Source organism: Athene noctua, chromosome 5 (genome assembly GCF_965140245.1).
Source record: "Athene noctua chromosome 5, bAthNoc1.hap1.1, whole genome shotgun sequence".
Classification (NCBI taxonomy): domain Eukaryota; kingdom Metazoa; phylum Chordata; class Aves; order Strigiformes; family Strigidae; genus Athene; species Athene noctua.
This window is the reverse complement of record NC_134041.1, coordinates 66,719,266-66,741,885: the sequence shown is the minus strand read 5'-3', so window position 1 is coordinate 66,741,885 and position 22,620 is coordinate 66,719,266. Positions and strand designations below refer to the sequence as shown.

Here is a 22,620-nt window from a genome sequence, read left to right as displayed (position 1 = left end):
AGGGGCCGGGGCAAGCACAAAGTTGCGTGTACTTGACCAAGAAAAGGAGATGGAGAATCCCCAGAACCATTTGTCAGGGAGTAAAAATAATGAGTTTATTATTCATTTTTGAGAAGCATATTAATACATCTAAACATTGTGCTCTAACTTATTTAAGCTCATACCCTAATTAAAGAATAGGTGGTTTTCTTAATTTTTTGCAACCAAGTAAGTACTAATACGCTCATTTTTACTTGTGTACTACGGTGGTGTTCATCTAGAGAACTATTTTTTAGAGACACAATACTGAACCACCACTCAAGCCCTGTCTGAAGACAGACGTTGGGTCACAGTTACACAAACCATTTAGCACGTCCTGCCCCTTTTCAAGTGTTCTATGTTCTTGTATGTTAAGTAAGTGTGAACTTTTGCCATAGGAACTGGGATCTTTCTAGGAAAACAACTGTCCCCTCAGGGGCTAGTGGCTCTGGGGGCTGGTGAGGGGTGAATAGATGCCAGGCTGTGGCTCACTGGGGACAAGGGGGCGATGCCGCCCCGTGTTCAGGCGTGTGGCAGGCGCTCCCGGGTAGCTGTGGGTTGTCTCACCGTGGAGCCCTGGCCAGAGGAGCATCTGTCTTGTCTCTGTGAATTACCCCTCAGTGCTTGCAGAGAAGCTTCGGACGGGGCTCAGGTGTGCTTGATCAGCCCACAGGGCTGCAGAATTTATTAGGATAAACTGGATCTCTAACTGCCTCACATCTACTTTATTTTGGGTTATATCTGTGAGTTGAGAGCTGAAATCCTCACCCGGAGCTGTCAGGGCAGCACAGACATTGCTACTAATGAAGTTACAACACAGATGATGGGTAGAGTTTGGGAAGAGAGGGGGGACATGGATTTATTCAAAGGCATTAGTTCACTTGTTACTAGGAGGAACGTGAAGCTCCTGGAGACGTTTGCATGTTCTCACAGAAGCAGCACACGTGCGCTCTCACTCCTTTCCTTGCTGCCACTCCAGGTCAAATCACAAACTCCTTCCTTCTCTTTGAACCCCCTCTAAGGTATCTCAAGGTCTGCGCTTGGTACCAGCCTGGTTTGTCATTTGAGAAACATCTCTACTAAAAAGAGCAAAGGGCGAGATGATTTCCCAGCCACCCTTCTGTTTGCGGAGCCCCAGATGGAATAGAACATTCACGGGGCTGCATAAATATTGCTGCTAATACTTCAAGCACTATTAGGCTCATCAGCACCCTTCATTTGGACATTAGCTCCGCAGCTGGAGAAGAGGGCTCTGCCTTAGCGCCACGGCTTGGCAATTTTATCTGATTACTGGAGTAAGTGGTGCATACGAAAGAAAGCTGCCTAATGACAAAGCCCTGATATGAGGGATCTAGAGATTAATCAGGCACATCCCCTTTTCTGTAAGAAACAGGCAATGTCTTTAACATTAATGGCTTGGAAGACTTTCTGGTAGATAAAAAACAAAACTAGGGCACATGTCTTGTGAGGAGCGGCTGAGGGAACTGGGGGGGTTCAGTCTGGAGAAGAGGAGGCTGAGGGGAGACCTCCTGGCCCTCTGCAACTCCCTGCCAGGAGGGGGCAGAGAGGGGGGACGAGTCTCTGGAGCCAAGGCCCCAGCGCCAGGCCCCGAGGGAATGGCCTCAAGCTGCCCAGGGCAGGGTCAGGCTGGCTCTGAGGAAGGATTTCTGTGCAGAAGGGGCTGTTGGGCGTTGGAATGGGCTGCCCAGGGCAGGGGGGAGTCCCCGGGATCCCTGGAGGGGTTGAAGAGTCGGGCTGAGCCAGCGCTGAGGGACCTGGGGGAGTTGGGAACGGTCAGGGGGAGGGTCATGGTTGGGCTGGAGGAGCTGCGAGGGCTTTTCCAACCCAGATGATTCTGTGAAAACAGAACCAAAAACCCTCCAGCAAACCTTGGCAGATCTGCTGTGTCTGAAGTGTGCAGAGGCAGGTTTGGAGGAGCCGAGTCAATTGGTGTAAAGCACAAGGCTGATGCTGTGAGAGCCATCGGCCCTGGCTCCGGGGATGGACACTGGCCCCGGGTTGGTGCCCTCTGGGACCAGCACTGGTGGCTCAGGGGAGCTCCTGGGAAACGCTCCTGCTGGCCTCCAGCCTGTGGGCTCTCACTTGCCAACAGCCGTTTGGGGAAGTCAGGAGAAATGCTGCATCTCCCCCACGACGGCCTGTCCTAGCACATCTTGCTGCTGCAAAGCAAGCAGTGAATAGAGTGTGTGTGTGTATATATATATATATATTATTTTTTTTAAAGCCTGCTTTTATTGGTATTCAACAAACAATAATAATGTAATCAGAGCGATCAAATCTTCAAGTACTGTCAAATTATTTCTGGAAACTGAAAGCATGAAATGTTCTGTGTTTCTGTCATTTTTTGCTACAGAAACTGAACAAACTGGGGAGTTTCATAATGCATTCATGTTACTGGTTTTAAGCAGAGCTGTGTGAATTGCTACATTTCCCTGCCACAGGAGCGGAGGGGATTTTTTTCACATTGTTTGACATGTTGGGGGTTTTCTCTCCCATTTCTGCACGATCATGCTCAGCTCTTACATAAAACCCCGCCTGCTCCCAGCAGCGCAGCATCACCAGCTGATCTCCTGGTCCTGCTCAGGGGGAGTTTGAGCTTTACTGATAGATGGGGGAGTTAAAAAAACTGTCCCTCACTGGTAAAATCTCAGAGGAGATTTGAGGAACCAAACCCAGTTGTGGTTAAATGTTTGGGTGTCTGTAAAATTCCGAGAGGGAGTGAAAAAGAGCCACTTAAAAGACTTTGATCATTTGTCTAACTGTTAAATGCAATACTTCTATCTTTTCTGAGGTGTATAATGTGGTGTAAGGGAGGGTTAAAATTAAATAAGGCCTGAGAGGTGCAGTGTGAGCTGGGTCAAGGTCTGGACTGGGTTGCTGAAATTCAAGATAAGAGGCTAGTCTGAAAGCGGTATCACTCTTGCGATCACAGACAGGAACATCATTCCTGCTGGTACCGAAGGAAAAATAATCGACAGACTTAAAATGAAATAAGAAAGTGACGTGAGAGAGCAATAGTAAAAATCAGAGGGACTGCAGAGGAGTGTAAAAGTAGCACCGACATTGCGAGAAATTTTTAGAAGACGTTTGTTGGTGTGTCGTGCTATCAAATATCTACCACTGCGCAGGACCTGGGAGGTGTAACCATTGCACCACTTGGTGACGCCCGCCCTGTGTCCCCCACGGGTGCAGACAGGCACCACCACCTCTCCCCTCACCGGGGATCTCAGGAGGCTTCCCAGAGCCGAGGTCGTGCGCCTCGACCCGGGCAGCAGGGGCCAGCGCACGGTGGGAGATCTCTGGTCAGGATCTTGGCAGCAGGACGCTGGCATGCGCTGGGCACGGCCGAGGGACGATGCTCAGCTAACAGTGGTTGTGTTACAGATTGGGCAGGGGGCTCCTGGTGGTGCTTTTATTTATTTTTAATTTGTTAGTGAAAGAGCTGCTTCGTTTAGCCCACAGAAAACCTCCACCCGTGGCCGGTGGTGGCCTTTACTGGCAATGTTACACTTTCCCCACCTGACGAGAAACTTTTTGAGTTCTGCTGGCTCGCTACCATAAATACAGAAGGGTTTTTAACTGAGAGTTTAGGAGAGGGCAGGCCACAAAGTTAATCATGGCATTATCTAAGTGGATAAATAATTCTTCAGGAATGGCATTAAACTCTCACGGTCTGCTAACTGTATTGTTAAGAAGATTGGCCATATTGCTAGGAAATATTTGTAATTGGGCTTTTTGTCTTTAAAAAGTTACTGGGAAATGTGTTTCTACCATGTCCACCCCTAGCCCTGCATGGTCCAACAGGCCATTAGTATATTGAGTTTTCTCTGAAAGACCCCATGAAGTGCTCGGGAAGGACTTAAAGAAAGCCCCCCAAAACAAAACCAAAAAAACCCCAAACGCACAGACAAAAGACCGTGATGAGCTCAGGGATCTCCCTCACGCTTTTATGAGGGGTCATGACATGAGACACACAGAACTCAATTACCGAGAAGAAATGCCGGGGAAGATGCAATTGCCATCTACCAGCAGGACCCCCTTGAATTGATTACATTTTCTCTTTAGGAACTTGCTTGTCAGTTGAGTTTTGGTTTTATTAAAATACTTATTTTTCTTTCAATTTTCATCTGCTCAAAAATATCCTGAAAAGAAACAGAGTTATTTTACCCCTCCCTGGTAGAATAGCATTACCAGCAGTTGCTTAGGCTATTTTTAAATTAAACAGAACATAGGAATTTTCTAATAAGAAGAGAGGATTTCGGTCATTATTAGTCTCTCTTAAAGCCCCAGCCTGAAGCTGGCAGTTTTCCCCACCTCTAGCTTTGTGCCTGTTGGAGAAGAAAGGCACAACAAGGTCGCCATTGTGCCAGACATCGGGTTCTTTATTTTTTGGTTTGTTTTTTAATGTAAAAATTTTTAATATTTTCTTAAATTTGCAATCCTCAAGGCAGCTGGAGAATTAAACTGCTTTACAAGGTTGATCACAAGTCTTTACTGAGCAGTAATAGTGATTTTTTTTTTTAAATGAGCAAAACTAAGATGGCTGGATGTGTATTTTTTCCAAAAACCTGTTAACTGATTCTTTTTTTGAAGGTGCTTAGAAATTCTCCTCTCTGTCCCTGTCTTTCTTTCCATCTTGCCATATTCTTACGAAAATCTAAGATCATATCTATTTGTATATTAAAAATAACCATTCCTTTTCCTACAGGAGGAGAAACAATTTGGGACTCTGTCTCAATGAGGTTTTAGAATGCAGTTCTTTAAAATGTACTTAAATATTTTCTAAGATTTTGTAAAGTTAGGGAAGTCTTATTATGGATGGATGAAATAACAAAGAACATTATTACTGGAATGAAAGGAACTGATTTGAATGCAACAATTATTAGTTTAATGATAATAATTAGCTAGAAATACTTTGGGCCAACAGATTTATTTTTTTTTTTAGTCAAGCTGGATGCATATTTATAATTTACAAAGTATATCTGGCACAGCAAAAGTAAGTGTTTGGAAGCAAAATAATAGGCTTTTGTGATATTGCTACCAAGACTTCAGAGAAAAAAAAAAAGTAGATGTGTTCCAAAGGAAGGAGAAAGGACATTACAGTGAAGCTTGTCTTTGGGTTTTTTGTTTTGCTTTTTTTTTTTTTGTTGTTGTTTGTTTGTTTTTTTTAAGAACTCTGGTCAGGTCTGTCAAACAGAGGGGAAAAATTTGTAGATGATGAAAGATGAAACAGTCAAATATCTTGTCAAAGTTTGTTAATAAAGAAAAAATATCCACTTGTAACCATAACTAGTGCAAAATCATTGTTGGTGTATGGTTTTGAGGTGAGAGCCTATGGTGTTATTTCAGAGCAGTGTAGCGGGTCCTTTTTTTCCTGAGTATATTAAGAAAAAAAAAAGAAAAATGAATAGAGAGGAAGAGAAGTCAAGCAGGTGGCTATTGCAGGAGTCGCCACTGGTTATCACAAGAAATAACGGGCATTTATGGGACTCCAGGGGCGTGTGATAAGGATTCCACTTCTTCTGGTGCCAGTCACCAGCCCGAAGCGCCGTGTCGCTGGGTCCTGTTTAGTCTCGCAAGGTCAAGTTTAACGGCGCGTGAGCTTCCTGCTTCCACGTGGCTGAACCTCAGCCCGAGCGAGCGGCAGGAGGCGGGTTAGAGGTGGTGGTGCGAGCTCTCCCGGCCCGGGGGCTGCTCCTCGGCTGGGAGGGTGTCTCTGGGGGTGAGCTCAGAAACACGCTCGCCTCAGTTAGTTCATCTTGCAGCGCCGCGTCTCTGGGGCGGTTTTGCTTCGTTCTGCACCTGACAGCTGACTTTGGCATCTGCAATGAATCCTTCTGCAAAAGAAGCCAAGTGAAGATGGTTCTTGATGTCAGCTCATAGCCCGTAGGAAAACTCATTAAGAGAGGAGCCGCTCCACGGACTGTTTTGAAAATAGAAGTTCTCACACAGGGAAGATCATTATTCAACAAAATGATTTCTTCAAGCGGCAAACAAAACACAGATCGGGCTTGTGACATGGATGACATATTGTGAAGAAGAGTCAGTTGGGAATATTGCCTTAAAACAGCGAGGCCACCCACCCCGGCCACGGGAGCGCGTGCTTTCGGTGAGCCCCCCCTTCCTCGGAGCCCTGCGCGGGGAGAAGAAAGGGGGGATCAGAGGGAGTCTCCAGCTGTAACGAAGGGAAGAAGGCAAGAGAGAAAATAAAGCTTGCCTCTGCCCCCCGGTATTTCCTTTTACCACTGGAGGTGGTGTCCTCTTCAGCTCAGCAAGACGTAAATAAGTTATGATGCTGGTAAGGCTCAACGCAAAGACAGAAATGCACAGCTTAGAGAGATCTCTGGAGAGGGAGAGTGTGCGTTTACGTACTGTGGACAGAGATAGAATATCAGTCCTCGAAGGGGGTTTTCATTTTGTCTTTTTGTGTTGTGTTTTGTTTTGTTTTTTTTTTTATTGACCAAAGTGTCAGGGAAATAAAGAGGGAAGATGGACTCCAAAGGTTAGCTGAAAAACTACAGCAACAAACCAACCCCAAAATGTACTTTAGGAGTTTGAAATCAGTGGATTCAGCCTAACCATCTCAGAGGAGGAAAACCAGGCCTGAAAAACAAAGTTAAAAGCAGCCTGAGCAAACCTCGGAGGCGGGGAAGTGAGAGGGGAGGCTGCCTGGCAGGTGCCCGGAGAAATACGGCAGCGCTGGGCTACGGGATGATCTTCTACAGGCTGATCCTGAGGGATGGGAATTATCTCTGGTATTTGCTGCTCAAGTCAATGCCATGTAGCAGGATAATGCGCTACCAGAAACCGCAAGCAAAAGTATACAGGAAATCAATTTTTTTCTAATTTGCATATTAAAAAATAGTAAAAAAAACCAGTCAAACTATTCCATCATGTCCCATAACCTTTCTGAGGCTCCCTCTGGACTGTGTTGAGCAATTTCCCTCCCTAACTGGGGGGCTGTAAAGTCCTGCCCGCCTGCCCGCGGCAGGCACAGCGGCGGCACCTTGGAGCTGGAAATTCATCTTTTTGGATGTTTAACAAGATGGTTTAACAATTTGTGCAGATTTTTGTGTAAGTTCATTCTGAGCAGCGAGTTTCTTCTTACGAATTAAGAAAATGACCTCTTACAGTGTTTTCTGCGCTGACTTTAAATGCTGAAAGCTGCAGCTCAGTCTGTTAGTCACAACCTGTGTGAGACGGGATGATCAATAATTCTCTCTTTCCCCTCGGAAATGTAAGAAGCTGCTGGTGAGTCCTAACGAGCAGCCCCTCCGCGTCCATCATTAGCTCGGCTCTGTCCTCGCTCACCCGCTTTGTGCCGGGCCGTATCCTGACACAGTGACCGTGTCCTGAGCGGGCAGCGGGGGCCTTGGGGAGGAGGGAGGCCCCTGCGCCTCCTGAGCTGCGGCTGGTGGGCTGGGAACTGGATCCGAGAGACCCCAGCATCTCCTCCTCCTCCTCCTGCTCCCCCAGGGCTCCTCGCCAGAGGCGGGTGAAGCTGTGGGTCCCGAGGGCTGGGGGATGCTCTGATCCCTTCGGGGGCTGGAGCTCAACTGCTCCTTGGAGGTGGTGGCTACCCAAGGCAGCAGGACTGAGTTCTACCCCCAGAGCCAAACTGTGAGGTATAACTGCTATCTGCTCACGGTGTCCTGGTGTCTTGAGGGAGTTTAGCACTTACCGGAGAAGCTCAGGCTGGTTTTATTCTTGGTCAGAGGCCTTCCAGGCACCAGAGGCTTCTGGCAGACCCCAGACCCCACTTCTCCTCTTGCCCTGAGTGCCCCTCATGCGCAGCAGCACACCCCCAGCTCAGGGGAAGGCATTTTAATGCCAGCGTTTGTTTTCAGAATGATTTTTTTTGTTCTACCTAATTCCCAAGCGAATGGCTGAGCACTTTCATATGGATGAAAAACCTCTTTTATCCAGCACTAAGCAGCTTACGGAGGCGATGCTCGCCTTACTGTGGGGGGAGGCGAACGGCAGCACCCAGCCCTGCTCGTGGGCTCGCCAGTCACCGTCCTGAATTGCAGAAGGGACCAGGGGTGGAATAAATGGCCTAAGCTAACAGCCAACCGTCAAGTAAAATCATCCCTGAAATGGGTAATTAGGCAGCAAGCAAAGGGAGCAGCAATAAGGAGAGACCGGGAGAGCTCTGTCCTGAAAGTGCCGCGAAATGCTCTTCTGGGAGCGGAGCAGAACCCATTACAGCTGAGTGACTGGAGAACGAGACCGGGGGATTTAATGTTGGAGAAATTAAATCTGAAGGTTTCCAGATGGAATAATTAGTTCTCGGTACATTTTTTTGTAACTTGACATTGGTATTTCCACATTTGGTTCCCAAAATGGTTTTGGAGATAAGTGTGTGATCTGGTCTGCTGTTTCCACCACTGAATCCAGAATAATAGTGATGTTACTTAAGAGCAATAATCTGGGAAGAGAAATAATTGGGTAACAAAAGTGTATTAAAGTTACTACGAAGAGGATAAAGCTCATAAAAGTGTAATTGCTCTGCTGATAAAGTGAAGTTTTAAACTTGCAATGAGCTTTGACATAACCGTGTTAACACGGGGAGGTAAACCACCTAATTAAGAAGCCAAACCCATGTATTTGTACCCTGGAATAACGTGTAAAAAGTAGAGGTAGTAATGATTTTCCACCTTCTGCGGAGACCAAAGTGCCCACGACTCACCCTCCCTCCCCTCATGTATTTTAAATAACCTGAGTTCAGTCTAACCAACTGTCTCATAATGCTGCCTTTGCAATGAGCCCTTCTAAGCAATTTGTGAAAATAGCGTGTGGGCTGATGATAATTAGGTGCCTCAGGAAAAGTCTGTCCTTGGCATGAAACGTTACTGTCTCTTCACCAAGCGATTTGGTGCGGGTTGTGTACAACAGTAGTGTGGTGGGTGGGTGCAGCACCTTTCAAACACTCCCACTTGGCATCCGAGCGTTGCTGTGGGGCACCGCGTCCGTAGCCAGGAGCCCCCTCCTTGCCTGGTGGGTGACGTGACCATCCCTCGAGGACCAGCACTCCCTGGGCACGCTGGAAACAGCAGCCCCCAGACCAGAAAATTGTGTCCCGTGGGCAGTTCTGAGACTTTCTCCAAGAGGCGAGGTGATGGGTGACTGTTCCCAGCCCGGCGCAGAGCTGACCGGGCTGCTGTTCTGGGGGCTGCCACATCTCAGAGCCTTTCCTCTTGTTCCGCTGTTTCTCGGGCTCACCGCTGAGTTTGGATACAGCAGGTTTCAGCAAGGGCCTTGCAACTAGGAGATAAGCTGTGGGGCTGTTTTGCTCTCTGATGTCTCATCAGTTAATGCAGCGTTGCTCCCATGTCTTTTCTGGAAAACTGATCTTTTCTAAACTGGAGATTAAGCAATAACAAATGTTGTTTAGGACTGTGAGAACCGATATGAAAACGCTTCTTCCAACTTCCATGCAAACCACGGTGTTAAAAATGCTGAGTGCTCTACAGCAGTAAGAAGAGGACAATTTTTTATCCCTCCAGCATGAAGTGTAACTTGCTCTTGAGAAGAAAGAAACAAGTTGCTGAGTACATGACAGACTCTTTTGCTTGACTGTGGTATCTCCCCCCTGCCCTGCTAGTGCTACGGAGTGTGCACGTCTGATTGCTGCTCTTCACCTGTTATTGATAAACTAGATACTAGTGGGCACCAACAAAATTTGAATCTTTTTACTATAAACTCTACCGTTAGTCCTTCTATGAGGGGGTTCATCTGACTATCCATCAAGTATCTCTTTAGAGTAGTAGGTAGATGTGAGATGGCACCATCTGTTGTTTGTTGTTTTGGAATCCACAGCTTTTTGACTAGCTACATGTTTTGAGCTTATCACATATATATTTTGCTGAAATTCACGAAACGGTTAATTTCTAAGCAAGTTATTGTGAGTGAATTCATTGATCTGACTTCCCTGAAGAACCTGGAATGGCCAAATTTTCTTCTTTAGCTACCTGAGGTACCTGAAATGCTTGAGGTGGTGAGGCAGAGGACCAGATCTCCAGGCTTTCAGTGATGGCTGAAGAATGTAAATCAGGGAAGTGTCTCTTTCGAAAAGTTAAAAATAAAGCACCCCTACTGATTCTCTTCTGGGGAAACCAGCTGCAAACCAACATCTCCTCAACCCTTGATGCTAAGTGCGTGCCTCTGTATTTTGGAGGACTAAGAAGGTGCAAATCTGATTCTGAGAACGCTGCATTTCTGCAGTATGTCTCCTCTGAGATCTACAGATTCCTTCCCGACAATCTGTAGGCCCTGAAAAGACAGGAGGGAATAAGGACCTTTGTCTCTGCTTGTGGTCAGCGATGCCCAACCAGGAGTATCTCCCACGGGAAGGCCCCGGGGCCCTTCCAGAACATGGCCCAGCAGCGGGTCGCCACACTTGCCTCGGCCGCGTGTGTACGTACGGGGAGGTGACCCTAGGGGGCCGGGCGGGAGCACCCCCCTCCATCTGTTCCCGCCCCTTCACATAACGCTTTGCCAAAAGCAGCCACCGCACTCCTAAATTTCACAAACCCGCACGTGGTGCGTGAGGGCCGCGTCGCTGCCCCGCCGGGTGGATGGTGAGGATTCCTCTCGCGGGGGTTTTAGCCACCCTCGCCCACCCTGTCTGGAGACGGGGTGATTCATCCACAGACTCCTCACTCCCAAATTTAGCATGGAAGCTTTTTCACAATCTTCTAAAGGAAGGCCCGGGTCAAAGCGAGTTGTGTGTGTTCTCAGGAGTGCTTGGGTCAGAGCGGGGTCAGAGGTAGATAGCTTTACCCTAGGATTTTTTTATCCTTCTGCTACTGCGGGGTGGAAGTGGGCACGACTACCAAAGAGGGTTAAAATCAGACCAGAGATGTATTCCAACCGACTAGTTAAAAAGCAAATCTTGCCTTGAATGACTGTGCTCTTTATTCTTCAACTCAAAAAGAAAATGTTTCCAGCAACTTAGTCTCTAATGTGCACATACAAAATATGCCATTTTTTATATTTCTCTTGGTGTGAACACCTTTTTTTTTTTTTTTTCTTAGCTATCTGAATTGATCTTCCTATATACAAAACCCTGCAGAGCTTTACACTGAACTATGCATTAGTTGTTCTGTTTTTAAAGTGTTTGACTTCTGCATCCAACAGATTAGAATAAATTCAGGATTTTAGTGAACAGTTTTAGCTGTCCCAGCAGGCCTGGCGGGAGATGTTTGCCTGTCCTCTCCATGCTCCTGCTTTCAGTTGACCATGCAACTGAAGGGCAATGGTCTCTCATTTGTTTTCCCTTCCTAAATAACCAGAGTTCGGAAGTTTTGTATCGATAACTCCAGCTTTGTATAAAAATAGTTCAAGGTTATTGTCTAAGAAGTTGGAAAACAAATTGACTGAGGTATAATGTGTTAGGTTAGTGTTTGGACTACATGGTCTTCTAGGTCTTTTCCAACAGAGATGATTCTGTGATAATGGAAAGGAAATTCATGTTTTACAGCTTAACTTGCCAATTAATCGTCTTTGTGCAATCACATCCTTCCCTGACAGCTGCTCAAAATGCTGTTGGGTTAACCTGACACCCTGTAGGGTGGAGATTAGCCATAATCTCCTGGCAGGACGACCAAGAAACCTGAAGGCCGCAAGTTTGAAGACAGAGTGAAAAAGGCAGAAATGGCCAACACGGAAATGTAAACGGTGTCGGTGGCGGAGCAGCTCCAGACACAACCAGCAGCGTTACAAGGACACGGTTCGCTCACCCCAGCAGGAGGTGCTGGTCCCTGCTGGGCAGGCTGGGGGTGGAGGAATGCTGCTCCATCCGTTTCCCCGTCCAGAGATGCTTTAGGGTGCTCAGCTTTTTGCAGGCTGTAAAGCAGGCTGGCGGAGGGCTGTGCGGACCTGCGGGACAGGCTGGGGGGACGGGACCATCTGCCAAGCCTCCGCTGCGCTCTCAGGTCTCCAGGCCACAGCCAAATCCTGCTGCTTCCTCCTCTGCTGCTCATCCTCACAATGATTCTCATTCTCACACCGGCTCCTGCAAATACCTACAACTTCTTACTCCAGGGCTTGTTAGTGGGGCGATCCCTTCAACCTAAAGAAATTTAGGTGATGTTTGTAGTTTCCTGAAGGGTCTCCCCTTGTTTAACCGCTCTCGTCTGCTGTTTGACTTTTTCATCCTCCTTGCCCGTCTCCTGCTGCGGTTTCGGGTGTCCTCGTCCTCCGGGTAGGCAGTAGTGCTGGTCTGTCTGACTTGCTTTTCCACAGGTCACCTCCTGCCAGAGAGCCTGGGGAGCCCTCCAGAAGGCCTCGAGGTGATTCTCACCATCCCCAGAGCCCAAGAAAGGGCTCCTAGGAAGGCTGAAGTTACGTATCACCCGTGTTTTCCTGCAGTGACTTTTGCGCTGAAGCTGCGATTCATTTGACTCCATTTCTTTGATTTCTCTTAATAGGGTTGAAACAGGGCTCACGGAAATCAATGGAATTTAGCAAAAATCAGATCAGAGATCGGGTATTTCCCATTGCAGGAATAGAAAGAAAAGGTGATTTTATTTCAGGATTTTTCATTTGTTTGCCTTGGGGACGCTGTGGAGCGGAGGATTGACTGGTGGAATCTGCTCCACCATCCACCACTCTCACAGACCACGCAGCTCCTCCTCGGCACAGGCTAAATCCTGTGAGAACCCGAGTGGTTTAGGCATCGGGGTTTAATCCTCCTACCCAGGTATAGAGGGACTATGCTTGGTACCCACCATTTCCACAAAGGGGGATTTGTCAAAGCTTCACATGAGCTGCACAGGAGAATAAAAATAGCATCTGTGATTCCACTAGCTGGAATAAAAGATGTAGGGACAATCAATTCTCCTGCTACAGACTATAAACTGATCCCTGGCTGGACTCAGAAGCTCATTTCCCTTCGTAGCATGGTATTGCACAATTAGGTGCATAGTGGGTTTATTTGATACATTTCTGAAATATCTGCTATTTACTGCTGTTGGAAACAAATGACTAACGCAGCAGATAAGGATTAACCCAAGGGACAGACTATTAGTCAATGTTGTTATGAGAAAACTCAACAGAATAATGACCTCGCCCGGTCATTTGTTTGACCGGAGATTTTGACAGCTCAGCTTGGGAAGGAATAAGCTCCTCAGATGGGCTCCCCGACTGCCGCGCGGCTGTGAAGGAGCCGGGTTCGAACCTTGAAAGAAAAACCTGCTGGTATTCACACTTGCCTTCTCTCAGAGCACAGGATGCCCAAAGCTGGCAGAGGAGAGGCCTTCTCCTGGCTCCAGCCCCTCCACACGCCTGAAACAAGCCCTTTAACCTGAGAGGAGACGCTGGCCAAGACAGCTGCAAGCCTCATTCCCTGGCACTCGGAGATGAGAGAGATCCCTCCCTGCTTCCATGTGCTATTTATTAGGAATTTGCTGAAGTGTGTAATTCTGCCCAGATTCTGGTCCGTGCTATCATCTACAGGCAACTTCAGCATCTTCAACTATACACGGCTACAGATATACCTGGGTACAAGGGGCTCCACGTGGTGCCTTCGGCAACACGGTGCAGGATTCCGTCCTGTTCACGTTTACCACACCAAATTACGCTTATCCCTACGGATGGCTGCTGTGCTACGGCGGGGACTTAAATCATCTGTTCTGAAAAACAGTTTGGTGAGTTAACAACGCAAGGTTTGGTCGTTGCCTGATCTTGTCTCACAAGACAAACTCGGCACGAAGAAAAACAGATAATGACGTCCTCAGTAGGAAAAGCCAATAATTTAGATATTAATGAAAGGAATGGGTTTCTGAGTGTTTAGACCCATTTTTTCAAACTGGAGATGATGGGTCTGAACTTTTTATTTCAGTGCTAAGTTGGCTTTCCGGCTATCTAAAGCACTCTTTGCAGTATTCAAGAACTAATCCACCGGATATGAGACTGATTAACTGTCTCAAGGGCCTTTTGTTTCCCCAAAGCGCTTCCAAGTTGAAGTTGGAATAGTTGAAAAAAGTTACGACCTGACCTGTGCGGGAGGACACCCCAGCCCTTCTGCGCCCCTTCTCACCCTTAGAAAACTCGTCCAAGGCCCAGAGTAGATTTTTCTTGCTACAATTTAGGACTGCTCCTTCTTGTTCTGTCAACCAGGAGCATGGAAAACAGATGAATCCCTTCTTGTCAGCAGCCCTTGTGCATATTTATAGGTTATTACTATTTTCTTTAGCCCCAGCCGACCACCAGCATCTCCATCGCTGCCACGAGTTTCACCCAGCACTGGGGAGAGACTCCTTGAGTCAGCTGTGGCTGGGGTGGCTGGAAGGGACTGTTGCTGAAATGCCAAGCCCATAGCTGGACTATCCTCTCGGCTTTTTACACCATTTCAAGCCCATCAGGTTTTAAGGTGACTACAAATGCCCCCCGGGTTCAGGGGAATGTGTGCTGAGCTCATCGGCAGAGGAAGAGCATCACTGCCACGGGCACTGGGAACTACCCAGACCCCGGTTATGTCTCCCTCGAACGCGAGGACATCCCTCCAGCCTCCCCGTTATGGAAAGCGCGAGGGTTGGGCGGGAGGAAGGCGTGTGTTGAGGGCAGCGCCCACCAAACTGCGTATGTTTTGGAGAGGGAATCTGAGAATCAGAATCATTTAGGTTGGAAAAGACCTTTAGGATCATCAAGTGCCAACACCGCCGGGTCCACCAGAAGCAGCAGCTGGTGCCAAGCGGCGTTAGAGCTGCTGCTTTGCTCTTCAGGGGAGGTCACCCCATGCTCTGAAGAGGAACGCGATGCAGATCCTGCGCCTACGGGCCTGCAGGGCGTTTCCAGAATGTGAAAACTTGATCGGAACCTTTTCACGTTGTAAAGCCTGGCCTGGCCTGGGAGCCCGCGAACACCCGGCATCACCCCGCTGCGGGGCGGGGGGAGCTCTGCCAGCTGGGGTCTGCTCCCAGCAATGGCATCGCTGCCGCCAGCTCGCTGCGAGCTTGGCTTCATCTCCGCGCCGGCGCTGGGCTCGGCATCACTGCCACTCTCTGGGCTGGCTGGGAAAAGCAGAGCCTTGGCCGTGTATGTCGCCGGGGAGGCGGCCCCTCGCTCCCGCCGTCACCCCTCGTTCCTGCCGTCACCCCTCGCCCCTCGTCACCCCCCACCCCCGCCGCACAAACACCCTGGGAAACACCCGAACGCTTCCCCAGCCCCAAGGAGGGAGGCAGTGAGAATTCTGTTCCTATTTTTCAAGGCAAAAAAGCAGCTGATGCCCGTGTGCGTCCCTCAGGCCGGCTCTGACAGGTCTGTCAGGTGAGAAACTCTCCTCTGACCCCCACTGAGCCGGGACTTTCTGAAGCCACATTTCATGTGACACTTTCCCGTCTAATATTAGGAAAGTACTTAGGCTGCCCACTGGTAAGAAATTATAATGATGTTGATGTACTAATCAGAGTTTTGATGGTCTAAATAACAACATTCTGACTTGTGCTTTAGTTCCACAGAGGCTGGATCAGGGCTGGCCTTGGGTCATTTGAATGGGCTGATGTTAGTCATGGTTTCAACACAGGGGAATAAAGTCCTCCAAGAAAAAAAAAAAATCTGTCTCCTGGACCTTAAATAGAAGAAGTGCTCTTGCCAACGCGTGTGCCTGGGGAGCGGGGCTGTGGGGGCCCCCCGCGAAGGGGGAAGGGTGCGCAGGCACTGGGGGGGGGGGGGTGCACACTCCAAAGGCAAAGGTGGATGGACACAAGCAGTTGCTGAACTTCTTCAAAGTCTCTTTCAACCCTTTTCCTCCCCAAAATAGACCTTCAGCCAGTAATAAAAATAAAATGTCCTATTTTTGCTGTTCTTTTCAGTATTTTATAGACGAACTACTGCATTTAAAACAAACTACTGAAGGGCTGCTGCATTCCACAGGAAACAACCTTTCTTCTGTTGTTTTGTTTTGTTTTTTTTTTTTTTTTCCTTGCTGTTGTTGTCATTATGTTTCTGTTTCCTTGTTCAGTTACAATTACCAGGAAGTGATTTTTGAGTTTAACAAATAGACAAGCACTAAAACATTTAGAAGTGATCTCCTCTTTATCTGATTTCTGTCACTTCGCAGATGACTCAAACCTGTGTTTCCCAGCATCTCTCTGAGGATAATTGTAAGCAACCTATCTCTCTGATCTCGTGGTTATCCTCAGATCGTAATAATTTGATTTCAAAACTTCTTGGGAATTACACCTTTACTAAGGTTATACGCTGCCAGGGGAGATCCAATTCCTGCGCGCACCAAATAGAATTAGAGAGGCTGAGGAGAGGAGATTAATTTGCGAGACCTTTGACTTTCTTCTGTGCAGTTTTAAGAGGCCCCAGGTTTGCCCACGTACAGCTGCATAATCCTGATGAAGGAGGTTTTGTGTCGCAACCTGACACCCCGGGACCGGACTGATTTACAAACTCCGGGCGGTGCAGCTGGGTATTTTCCTTTTCTCGCTGTGCAGCTCTTGCTGTGCCGCCGTGATGGAGAGCCGGAGCAGCGCTGGTGCTCTGGCAGAGGAACCCAAGCAGTGATTTTAAGCCGTAAAGTTGAAGCATTCGTATGTTCTGCGAACCTGTGCGCAGCCCATTTTACTGTTTTTCATTCCTCTAATTTTTTGCCGGAGAGGCTGGAAGCTCTGACGCTGTCAGCAGAAGAAGAGACTTGCTCAGCTCCTCTCTCCCCTCAGCCACGGAGGACATGGAGGAGGAGGAGGAGGAGGAGGAGGAGGCAGGAGAAGCAGGCCCCCAGGTTGCTGGGAACACGTTGCTCGCCCCGCCGGGACGGCTCATCCCGGGATGCCTGAGCGGGGCTGGAGCCGGGAGCTGCTCCCGGGCCTTTGCAGAGGAGCTGGCGCTTGTTTTCCCTCGAATCATCACATCGAGCGCGATGACTCACGCCCAACTGCTAGAGCTCGCTGCTGACCCGTGTCTAAAGCTTCATTTTTAATGAGGAGCTACCAACGGCTTCTCCCCCGGCCTGGGGGGTGTGTGGGGGGGCGGTGTCCCGGGCAGGGGGGCTCTGCTCATCCCCTTGGCAGCAGCACCCGCAGAGCAGGCGTCGGGCACCCCACGACACCCTTCCCTGGCAGCAGCAGGGATGGGAGTGGGCTCATGAGTTGTGGGATTTCTGCTGCCGATGGGAGAAAGGCCTCGTCCGAGGGGGGGTTGGAACCCGCTGCCAGACGCCCGGGAACGTTTCTCCACGCGTGGTCGGGGGGGGTTGGCAGAGGGGCCGTGCCCAGCCCAGACACCTCAACGCCTCGTCCCACAGCACCTCTCCCTCCACTGAGCCCCCACCGGGATTCACCCCAGAGCAGTGGGGATGCCCCCCCCGCCGCCTGGAAGACCCCAGACTCCAAGAAGTCTAAAAAACTTTAACGCTGAGGATGCTGAACCCCCTTTTCCCCCCCCCCCGCTGGGCACCGCGATGCCCTCCCCTGGCAGCAGCAGCAGGTGAGCGGAGTTGTGGGATTTCTGCTGCCGATGGGAGAGAGGCCCCGTCCGAGGGGGCGGCCGGGGGGGTTGGAACCCTCTGCCAGACCCCGGGGAACGTTTCCCCACGCGTGGCCGGGGGGGGTTGGCAGAGGGGCCGTGCCCAGCCCAGACACCTCCTCTCCCTCCTCCGAGCCCCCGCCGGGACTCGCCCCAAAGCCCCGGGGATCCCGCCCCGAGGAAAACCCCAGACTCAAACACTCTAAAGCCCCTTAACGCTGAGGATGCTGAACCCCCTTTTCCCCCCCGCTGGGCACCACGCCATGCCCTCCCCCGGCAGCAGCTGCATCCCAAAGCAGCGCGGGTGTCCGTGTCCCCCCCCGCCGAGGGACGTTCCAGACCCCGATCCCTCCGTGCGGAGGGCGCCGAGCCCCTCTCCCCCCCCCCCCGAGGACCGCACCGGGCTGACCCCGCAGGGTGCCCCCCCCATTCCCGCCCCTCGGCGGGGCGGCCCCAGCGCTGCCCCCGCCCCCCCTCGCCGGGCGGAGCCCCGCCGCCCCCCGGAGTTTCACTCGGCGCCGGTGCGGAGCGCGGGGCGGCCGGGCGGCTCCGCCGGGCCATGTAGGATGCTGCCGCCTCCCGCAGCCAAGCGGCCGCCCCCCCTCCTTTGGCCGCCCGCCACCGCCGACCCCCCCTGGGCTTGGGTGGTCCCGGCTGCCGCGGGGCTCCTCAGGGTGGGCACCGCCGCCGGGGCTCCCCCGCCGCCTCCCCCCCTTCCTCCTCCTCCTCCTCCTCCTCCGCCGCCGCCGCTGCTGCTCCCGCCGCCCCCCCCCGCCTTGCTGCGGGCCGGCCCGGGCTGGCGCGGCCCCTGCGACCCGCTCCTGCCGCTGCTGCCCGCCGCCGACCCCCCCCCCGCCGCCGCCGCCTTCCTCCACCGGCAGGTAAGGGCGGCCCGCGCCCGCCGGCTTCCCCTCGCCAGCCCCGGGGAGCGGGGGGGGGACACCGGGACCGGGCCCCGGGCGCGGGTGGTACCGTCGGGTCTGCTCCGTGGGTCCCACGCCGTGGGCTCCGCTCCGCGGGTCGCCCCCCCGCCCCCCGGTGGGCTGTGGCCCGTGGGTTCTCTGTCGTGGGTCCCACCCTGGGGGTCCTGCCCGTGGGCTCTGCGCCATCCCCGTGCCCCCCCCGCCGTGGGCTGTGCTCCGTGGGCTCAGCCCCACCGTCCCCGCGGGTCCCTCCTGGGCGCCGGTGCTCGATTCCGCCCCGTCCCCGGGGCCGCACCGAGCAGCCGCCGCTGCAGCGTGTCTGGGGTCGCGGGGGGCTGCCCCGGGGGATGGGGGGGTCCCGGGGGGGCGCAGCCGCTGCCCCCAGCCCGGTTGGTCCCCGCCGGCCGGTGCTCGGCGGCAGCCGGGGAGCAGAAACGCTCCGGCGCTGCTCGTCCGGGCGGCTCCAGCGGGAAGCGCTTTGGTGGCGGCTGAGCTATTTTTTTTTTTTTTTTTAATATGCATAAAGACGAAAGTTTTCAGCCGTGTCAGTTGAACCAATCTGTCTCGTCAGTGATGAATATTTCAATTATTAATTGCTGTCGCAAGGCTGCTTGAAATAGCGAAAGGTTTTCGGCTGGAGCGTTTGTCCCGTTAACAGCCGAGACATCAGAAGCTGCACTCATAGTTTTGCCTCGTCTTTATATATATATATATTTTTTTTTTTTACAAGAAAGAAGTAAAAATAAAAGAGGGATGCGGGCGCTGTAGTATCCACTCGATTTCATGTGAAGATTTCCAGCCTTTTCGAGCACGAGCGTCTCTTGTGGTTTGGGAGCAGAGAGAGTGGGAGGGAGAAAATCGGTAGTGCTGGGTCTAATGAAACAGTAACATCAATTATTCCCCAGTGTGAGACCACTTAAATAAACTGCAGAGGTGGTTTTACCGTGGGAACCTATTTGCCAAACGAGCTTAAGTTAAAATACGTTTCCAGCATTTGCTTTCGTTCTTGCTTGCCTGGTGACAAATTTTTAAAAACACTTTCTAGTGATGTTGTTGTTTTGTCTGTGAGATTCCACTTGAGCGGAGAAAAACCAAGCTTCCCGGCGGCCAGCAGCCATTAGCCCAGGGCTGCTTTTACTGCCAGGCTACTGATTTGTGGCTTTCTAAAGCAGTTTGTAGCGTCGGTGCCGTGTCACTCGCTAAAGAAACGCAAACGGCTGTCGGGCTAAAGAGACGCGTTTGAAATTTTCTGTGCTCATCTTTTATGTGGTTAGGAGATCATGGAAAGCATTGCTTTCCCCTGGATAAAATCCTTTTGTTAACTTTTCTTCCTGTTTTTTTTTTTTTTTTTTTTTTTTTTTTCCCCCCTCCCTAAGTGGATATTTGGAGCTCATTCTCCAGTCATAGGATTTTCACCGTCCTCGAGCGTGGAGTTCGTCCCCGTTTTCCCACCTGTGTACGCATCTACGGTCCCGCCTCATGCTGGGAAAAACTGGATCGATAAAAGGCTACCCAGCTGCAAAGTAAGTCTGATCTTGGTATGTCAAAGTATTTTTAAGGCTCAAGTGTGTAAAGTGTATAAGCTGACAAATGTTCTGGGCTTTGTGAGTTGTGAAGGTGTCCGAAAGGTCAGCAGCTTGTCAGGCAAAACCCCGCGGAGGAGGAGGGGTGGGGAAGGGACAGTTGATGGAGGAGGCCACTCCAGCATTCGCACGTCTGCGCTTTCCTGAAGTTTTATGATGACTAAAAAGTCTTTAATCTTTATTACGTAGAGTAGAAGGTTTTAATTTTACTATGGGGTGTGATCGTGGGAGTTTTCCATCTTCCCTTTCTCCTTGGGACTTCCACTGCCCTTCCCCAGAAGGGATACCGGGGTGTCGCGCGCGGTCCCGTGCCCCATCCCCTTACCTCCGGCTGCACGCTTACCTTGCTCATTAATTAAAACGTGGCTTTGTGTCTTTGTCCCGTTTTCCTCCCTCACCCCCGTCTCTCCCATCCGGAGCGTGGCCGAGGGTTCTGAACAGCTCCGGAGTAGCTGGGGCTGGGGGACAACTGCCTTCAGCTGCTCTTTTCTTTTTGTGATGCTGCATCAGCTGATTAGTCATCTTAAAATCCAGTTAATTTGTAAATGGTCAGCTAAACCCAGCCTGCAACGCTAATGGAGCAGAAATCAGTCTGTCCCTAACTTGAGATACTACCTGTGTTGTAACATTGAGTTAAAGGTACTTCATTCTCATTTTTATTTCTGAATTTTGCATCTCAAACCTTAACATTCTTTTATTTATTTATGTCGGACAGATCTATTTGAATAATGCATTTGCTCTGGATTCGGCGTGGATACATCCTGAGGAGTCAAGGCTCTTCCAGGGAAATGAGAAGCCTCTGTTAATGACAAATCAAGTAGCCATGGCCATAGCCAGGCCAGCTGCTGCCTCCAGGCCTCTTCCCACAGTGGTGCTGGCACCTCAGCTGATACCAGGTCAGTAGGACATAAATAATTAAGTACTTCACTTTTTTTTAAATTATTTTTTTTGTTTAAATGCATCTCCCAGAGATGTGTAAGCCATTCTCTAAAGTAAGGGTTTCATTGCATGCAGCTGGAAATCTCTTCCTTGATCTGAACCTTGATGGCAAAGTGCGTTTCATCCTCTAAATTAGCCTTAAAGAGAGAAAAGACCACGTGTAATTATAGAAGATTGAAACAAATTATTCCGTAAGTGCTTGTTGACTTCTGGAACGAAGGGGCCAGCCGCCCCCAACAGGCTTGGTTTATTTTCAAACAGTAAGTTGCCAACATAGTTGATGTATAGTTCTCCTGATGGTTGCTAATTTTCAGGATTTGGTGTGGTCTGTGTAGACAGCTATCGGTAGAGAAGGGCGATTGATCCACTGTCTCGTTAAGGCTCAGGCACAGCGATATTTGTGACATAAATTCCATGGCTCTGCGTACCTCAGGTATGTCACAGCTCCGAACAGAAGAGCTGAGCTTTATACTTGGAGAAGAACAGAAAATGAGTCGCAGGGAAGCTGAACCTTTCCATTTTGGTGCTACAGTAGTAACTTCAAAGTAGCAGTTGTCTCATAGAAGAGGTTAAGTAGTAAGATGCTACTGTTTAAACTCCCAGCATATATTCTTAAATTCAGAGTTAGTCCGTTCTTAATGGCTGCCGTCAGTTGTTTCTTTCTTTCTCAGACGGGAGGAGATGCCTGTTGGGTGGGCAGCAGAGCCCCTCTCCCCTTGGTCTTTGCCCTGTAAAGTGCTTCTGGTTTTGTAACCGTGTAGCACACGGGAGCTTTTCCCATGTTTTGCCAGTAACGCAGACAGTGACTGTGCTGGAAGAGATCCGTGCTGTTTGGCTTCGTTTGCCAGGCTGATTAATTAGCAGCGAATATTGTTCCGTATTGAAACATGTTGAACCACTCGTGTCGGTTCCATATTTTGATGTTTTTTGCAAACCTTCTGCCAGCATGGCCCGATGCTCAACTGAGGCACCGTGAGCCGTCCCCGTCACGGGACGTTGATGGCCCCTCCCGGGGTGCCCGGGGGGTGTTCAGCGCAGGGCGGCTGCAGCCCACTGTTTGTTTCTGTGTGTTTGGAATATTTCAGTGTTTTAAACCAAGATGTTTTATCGCACACGGTATTTTGGGCAGAAAGCCAGAGCGTACCTGGCAGTGGGTTAGGGCAGGGCCCGCGGCAGAACAGGGCCCCTCCCAGCCCGATGCCGCCTCTGTGTCTCTCAGGAGCACGGAGAGAAGGTGATTTTCTTCCCCCTGGACCATGTGGCACACACGAGCCTGTTTTCAGAGACCTTCAGGTGGATCCAGCTCTCCTCCAGCAGCATGCTCGGCGTGGGCTGCCACCCCTTCAGACCCCCCCGAGCTCCTGAAGGCCCCCAGCCGTCTTTCTAAGTCTCCCCATCCCTCTCAAAACCTTGTTTCTGGTGGATGAGATCCGAGCTGACCCGGGACCGTCCCCAGCCGTGCGGAGCCGTGCGCGGCGGCATCGCTGTCGGCAGCGGGGCCCGGCAGCCCCCGGAACAAGATGCTTCTGGGAAGTGTTACGGTCGGACTTGGAAGTACTTCGTATAGAATCTTTACCCTTAATATGAAGAGTAATAAAAATACTGACAGCAAATTGCTTAGTTAAGTGGTTTAAACTGAGAAGTTAATAAGCTTTTTGCAG

At 50.4% G+C, this 22,620-nt stretch overlaps 1 protein-coding gene across 4 annotated transcripts in view; it reads left to right on the top strand.

The window, feature by feature from the left end:
* The window catches only part of TCERG1L (transcription elongation regulator 1 like), a 150,892-nt gene that overhangs the window by 39,664 nt on the left and 88,608 nt on the right, over positions 1-22,620 (top strand). For 3 of the 4 annotated variants that reach the window (XM_074907979.1, XM_074907980.1, XM_074907978.1), the window contains exons 5-6: positions 19,814-19,960; positions 20,736-20,916. In XM_074907979.1, the coding sequence (XP_074764080.1) occupies positions 19,814-19,960; positions 20,736-20,916 (328 nt within the window). Of the gene's footprint in view, positions 1-18,051; positions 18,396-19,813; positions 19,961-20,735; positions 20,917-22,620 lie in introns of those variants that run through there. The other variant, XM_074907977.1, reaches the window with a different exon arrangement.